Source organism: Pteropus alecto, unplaced genomic scaffold, assembly GCF_000325575.1.
Source record: "Pteropus alecto unplaced genomic scaffold, ASM32557v1 scaffold2274, whole genome shotgun sequence".
In the NCBI taxonomy this organism is placed as follows: domain Eukaryota; kingdom Metazoa; phylum Chordata; class Mammalia; order Chiroptera; family Pteropodidae; genus Pteropus; species Pteropus alecto.
The window spans coordinates 16,333-22,896 of NW_006435844.1; the positions used below are offsets into that span (position 1 = coordinate 16,333).

At 42.6% G+C, this 6,564-nt stretch overlaps 1 protein-coding gene across 1 annotated transcript; it reads right to left on the reverse strand.

The window, feature by feature from the left end:
• Window positions 1–2,908: 2,908 nt before the first annotated feature.
• Window positions 2,909–4,351, reverse strand: ARMCX5 (armadillo repeat containing X-linked 5). Its single transcript, XM_015589186.1, has one exon. It carries the CDS (start codon window positions 4,349–4,351, stop codon window positions 2,909–2,911), a length of 1,443 nt encoding a protein of 480 aa, XP_015444672.1.
• Between the last annotated feature and the right edge of the window lie 2,213 nt (window positions 4,352–6,564).

Here is a 6,564-nt window from a genome sequence, read left to right on the forward strand (position 1 = left end):
GGATCAAATATATGGTAGCTGAAGGAAACTGGACTCTGGGTGGTAATCACACAATAAAATATATAGATGTCAAATTATAATGTACACCTGACAATCATATAATTATATTAACTAATGTTACCCCAATAAACTTAAAAAAATCCAAGCTTCCCCCTCTATGCTAACTGTCTCTAAACATTAGCTCCAACGTACTAACAAGACTACAAAGCATGGTGTAAAGACAAATGCTAAAACAGAAGAGCAAAAAAAAATGTCTGGAAATTCAGAAAGAGCTATTAATTCCAAGTTGGGGACAGGGAGAATAAGGGCGTCAGGAAAGACTTCAAAAGGACTGGGCATTTGAGCTGAGCCTAAAATAATAGTTTTCCAATAGGCAGGAGGGGGTTGTAAAGCCATTGCAGCATGAGTGAATAGCATGAGAAAATGCACAAAAGTTGGAAAGTGCATAAAATGGTCAACAAATAGTCCAGTGTGGCTTCAACGTAGGTCACTTGGTGGGATATGAGAATAAATGGAAAGGTACTGAAGGATACAGAGCTTTGAAAGCCTTGCTAGGGAATCTGGTGATATTTTATAGATGAATTCCCACTGAACGTTTCTTTTTTAAAATTGAGAGCATGATATAGGGCCAGTGGGTGCAAATAGTCCAGCTGTGCTGAATGAAGATTACTTGCTTTACTTCATGGAAGAAAAGATGAGAAATCCACACTGATTTTTACTCTCAGGTAGCAACATTTTAAGACAAGTAACATCTGGATCAGCCCTGATACTACAGGGGCTTGCCTGAATTATTTTTTCCAGGAAAGAAGATGAAACAATAGATGAAGTTTTGACTTTAAGCACACCTCAGGAACAATTTGGGGAATGACTGTCTCCCAGTTTCCAACTAAGAAGAGCCCATCAGTTTCTTGCTTTGATACAAATACCTACATACCCCACATTCACCCTTCTTGTTAGCTGATGGAAAATTCTATAGCTATCAACTGATTAAATGTGTGTTCTAGAGGGAATCTGAGACACACAATATTTCCAAAGGATCTGGTCCAATTGTATTGTGAAGATCCCCAACTGTGAAAACAAAATCCACAACTATTGGAATTCTAGGTTATGGGAGTTCTCTGGATTAAAAAGCAAGTTATAAAAAACTTCGATAATCATCTAAGTCAACAGTCCCCAACCTTTTTGGCACCAGACACCGGTGCTCCTATGAGAATCTAATGTCTGAGGTGGAGCTGAGGCGGTGATGCTAGCGCTGGGGAGTGGCTGCAAATACAGATGAAGCTCCACTTGTTTGCTTGCCTCTCACCTCCTGCTATGAAGCCCGGTTCCTAACAGGCCACAGGTTGGCTACCCATCTGCTGCCCAGGGGTTGGGGCCCCTGGTCTAAGTTGCAACTGCACGTTGCAAAAAGCTTACCTGCTCTTTTTTTTTCTCCACCTTTAATGTCCAAGTGTGGCTGGTTATCTTTCATTTTAATTCCTAGATGAAATATAAGTTCAGACCTGACCTTAATAGAAATTAACTAGAGATAGTTGCTGAACTTAGGGGTACATGACACCTTCAGTTTAGGCCTTCTCCCCAATACATACAAGGTTAGGAGAGAGAGGAAGTTCAATAGAAAGATCAGTATTTGTTCACTGATCCTACTATCTATATTTACCAATTCTAGGCAGTAATGAAAAGAGGATAATAACAGCAAAAGAGGCAGAGGGTAGAAAAGGCAGGAATGACTCGATACCAAATTATACTCTGGCATGCTATACCACAAACCCCCAGCCAGAACCTAACTTTAGTTAAGTCTAAACAGGTAGTACAGCCAACATGGCTTTGGCTCTGTAAACTGTACAGACAGGACAGTGGGATCAGGGGAATTTCTTCTTAACCACACACTCCTAAAGGACTTTTGTATCCTGTTGCTGTCTCCAGGAGCTGAGCTCTGACCAAAAGGGATCAGTAAAAACAGACTGCCACCAATTGCAAAACATTGGCCAGCAAACAAATGCAAGGATGAGAGTAAACAGTTCTGAAGGCGGGACAAATGGACTATCCATGAAGCAATTTCTGTAGTTGGTCCCCAGGAAGACCATCATCTGAGGTTCAGGACTACTGGGGAAGAGTCTCAGATGAAGCCATAAACCTGTTACCTCTAGATGGGGTACCTGGCTGTGGAAGGCATAGTGGCACTGGGTCGTTTCAGAGCCACATTCCATGGCTTTGCTGAATGAGGATGAGAACCAGGAATCCTCGTGAGGGTTAAAAAGCTTAAGGCATCCTGATGAGACATCCTATGTGAAAGGCTGAGCACAAGTTCTGGGACTCAAGACTGGAATAGAAGCATCTGTGTTCCCTTTCTCCTAAATCTGTCTTCACCCCTTTCCCCAGACTAGTCCAGATGTCAGCTAGTAGCACACAGTTGTGTCTTCTTATATAGAGTGATTCTACTCCTTGAACATGAAACTAAAGGATCTGTCAATGTCAACTTGTTTTGTTTGTACCCTCCTACAGACACAGACAGTGCTGTTTATCATCTTTATGTTGTTTGTGCTTTATCTGTCTCACTAGACTTCAACTGAAGAACTAGGACAATGTTTTCGCCAGTTTTAGCATGCAACTTTATTAACATGTAAATGAAGTCGCAATGAATACACTTATGTCGATATAAAGCACAGAAGTATAGCTTACCAGGATGAATAGTTTCGTTATCAGGTCATGTTACAAAAATACTAAAATTATCTCAATTTATATAGCACAAAAATCAACAAATATTCCAGCTCTCAAGAGCATTAGGTATCTATAAAACTGCCTCCTTCAATCAACGCAGATGACATAAATATTGAACTTATCATATGCACTGGTTTCATACTATGACACCAAAATTGTTCAAGGCTTTGTGAGAACATTAGGCTATTCAGAGTTTGAGTATTAATCGTGTAACTTTATCTCTCACCTCAGGATCACTGTGCTCTGCTAAGTCTTGGAGTTTCTGACCAAACTCTTTTGCTTCCTGGAATATGGAAATAAGTTCAGATTTAGTGAACTCTTCCTTGGTAAACAGCTTCACCTTCTTTTTGAACTGGAAATTTATATTCTCAAATATTTCAATGATATTAAGAATATTGGCCTTTGACTCATTCTTGTTAAAAGGTGCAACCAATGATGACAGTACTTTAGCACTGATCAGTTCTCTTGTATTGGCCTGATTTTTAGACAAGCGCAAAAATACTTTTAAAACATAAAACTTGGTTTTGACACTTCCCTTGTTTAACAAGGTGAGGAAATCTGGAATATAATTGGCAATCATATGGTGATCCTCAAATTTCACACTCAAGTGCTCTAATAATTTTAGTCCAGCAAGTTGAACAGGGGAATTTAAAGGACAAGAAATTACGTCCTTACAAACTTGATGTATATATGACTCTCCTATTTTTGATTCTTCAGAAGACTCAGAGTTCTCATCCACCATATTTGAAGCTCTAGCATGTCCTTTAACATTGGGATTATTGACCAAGTTTTCAATCAAAACAGTAATACCTACATCATGAATTATATCTTGGGTAAATGGATAAGCAGGACTGATGCCCATTATCATCTTAGCTATTTCATGAATGAAAGGATCCTTAGTTAACTTAAGTAGGGCAATGAGTTTATCGAACTCTTTAGGCTCTAAACTAAAGGCACGCGATTTGCAACGACAGGCTTTTGGATTGGGCCCATACTTTTCCCTACTCCTAACCTGTTCTTTGATCTCAGCTAAGGTCTGAAAGTAAGGCCCGTTATAGGGTGGGATCTTGGTCAGAGGCCGAATCCCCAGAGGAGTTTCAATCAAGGTCTCGACCAGAGTCCAATTCCTTTCTGGAGGCAAGGATTGTTCTCCTCCCTCTATTGGGACTAGGACACTGTACCTGGCCCTTGACCATGCTGCTGCTTTTTGCTTTATAGTAAGTTCGTGTTTGGGTGTGGGCTTGGGCTTTTCCTGGATCTTAGGTGGAGGCTTATAAACTTGATAAGGGTTCTCTTCTTCAGGCCAGAACCAGGACCCTAAACTAGGCTCTTCTCCAGTCCAGAACCAGGAGCAGATATTTTTTTCATCCTCATCACTGGGCTCGATAATAATACCACCTCTGTCTCCAGCCCTAAACTTGATGCTGCCCTCTCTCTCTCTTTGGGGCCTGGATCCAATATTGGCCTTATCATCAGCTTTGGCAAAGGACCTGATAGTGGCCTCACTTCCAGCATCAGCCTTGACTTCATACTTGGTCAAAGCACTGACCCTGGATGTAGGCATGGCCTTTGAATTGTATGGGGGTACTATACCAGATTCTGCCAGAAGTTTTGCCTTAGTTTCAGCCATGACTCTAGTTTGTCATAGCTTCCATTTTGTTCACTTCCCTTGTCATAGCCACGGCCTCAATGTAGGTCACTGTCTGTTTTCTGGCCACTGCTCCATCCTCAGCCTTGGCCTGGTTCACTGGTCCTGTTTTCAGTTCTGCCTCAGTCACTGCCTTGGTCTGGATCTTAGCCTTGACTCTAGTGTTGGTAGGGCCACTGATTCCAGCTTTTGGGCCAGCCCCAGCCCTTCCTCTGCCTTTGCATTAGCCTTGGAGCCAGTCATGAACCAAATTAAAGGCAAGGCCAATTTATACACCCCCACCCCTGTCAAAGCCTCGACTGAAGGTCTGTCCCAGGTTGGTGTTTTCATACAAAGTCCAGTAGTCATTCAGCCCCCTTTCCAACTACAGGCTCTGCCAATGACATAAACAATGTGCAGAGGAAGTTCGCTCAGGGAAAGGAAAGATGGCTGTGTGCCTGAGCGCAGCCCGGTGGAGGGTGGTGGTCTTCAGCCACTCCAAGGCCACCAGATCTGCCACTGAAGTTGGACCTAAGGGTGGAGGAAGGAAATGGGGCTTTGAGTCTCTTCCATTTTTTCTTCATTTGATTAGCACAGAGACCTGAGATTATGGAAGTTCAGTGTAAGTGGGAGAGGTAGGTAATTAGCAATCTCTCCCTTAATTGCACATTCCCTACAACTATAGGTCCTAGTAATCTTTCCAGACACAAAACAAGTATAGGGAGTAGGAAAACTGGATGGGAGTGAGAGCAACTGAAGAGTCCCTAGACTGGCTCTTTACCCCTGCTGGACCCAAGCAGATCTCCACTACCTCATCCTATAGTACTACTGAGGAAGTCTCCACACCCATACCAACCTGCACTGATCTAGATTAATTTCTCCTTCTTTCCTTGCTTCCAATGATGATAAGCCCTATAGCAGACCTACAGGCAGATCTATGGACAAATAAACATATAGAAAGATACAGAAACTGATCTCTTGGTAGACACTTCAGTCCCTGTTCCCTATACTTGCAGTTTGTCTAGTGTTTTCCCCTCCCAGTCCCTTCCTCCCATTGCCCCGCATCAAGAGCTGCTCCACCTCTTCCTTGCCGCCCACCATTTTCCTCTTCAGTGATTGCCTGGGCACTTCCTTAGTTCAGAATTGGGCTAGGGTGAAGCACACGGATTGGAAAATCAGGTGAGAAGTGAGAAAAGCAGACGTTACCCTTCTATACCCCCAATACTTATGAAGATTCCCAACTAAATCAACAGGGGACTGAACAGGGGTTACAAAACTGGCAAAACAGAAGGGATATAATTCTCTAGTCTCATTCACCCCCTGCCTTCTACCTTTGCACCAATCTTAACATACACCGGGTACTGCCCTTCATCATTTCTTAGCTTCACATTGGGTTACTATTTTTAAACCTTCACAACAACTGAGAGTTCCACAGACCTACTGACTCACAAATACAGAGATAAATAAACAGACAGGAGACAATGGAGACTGAGTCCTTGGTAGAGAGAGCAGCACCTAGGGCACCAATTCCTTCTGGATATAGGTACCTCTTTGCCAAAATTTTCTACCTTGCTTTTTTCCTCCCCCTCACCCCACATCTCCAAACCCCTCTGCTCCATTCCCAAAGTCTTACAATTCCCTTGCAGAGACAACTCAAACATCCATGCAAGATAGTGGTGGTGGTGTCAGTAGGGATGGAATGCTCAGACAAGCCATAGAAGTTGGCTGGGAAATCAATAAAAAGTGTTATTTCTAAATTCCACCTAAGTTCTTACATTTCCTTACTCTCTTCAAAGCCTATCATTTTCTGCAACACAATGGGAGTAATAACGGACTGCTTGGAAAGCTGGCAGGAAGATCTGCAGTTTCCCCTAGACCCCTACCTGCTCTTGTCTTAGCCGTATACCACCTCTAAGCACTACCCACTTTACAAAAATTAGGCTAATTTTCTTTTTCTTATCTCCTTCCCTTGAGGTCCGTTGCCCGCTACAGATCCTTACAGAATTGTGGAGTACCGCCCACTTAGGGACAGACCTACTTTATAAATACATGATACACACCCAAAGACCAAATGAAAAGACGGTGGGAAAGACGTGGTTATCAATGGTTATTAATGGTCAGACTAATAACCAGGACATGAGACCTTTCAGGGCCTTAATTATCAGACACAACCAGCTTTTACACCCTCTCCCTCCCAGTCTCCCCAGAAGACTGTT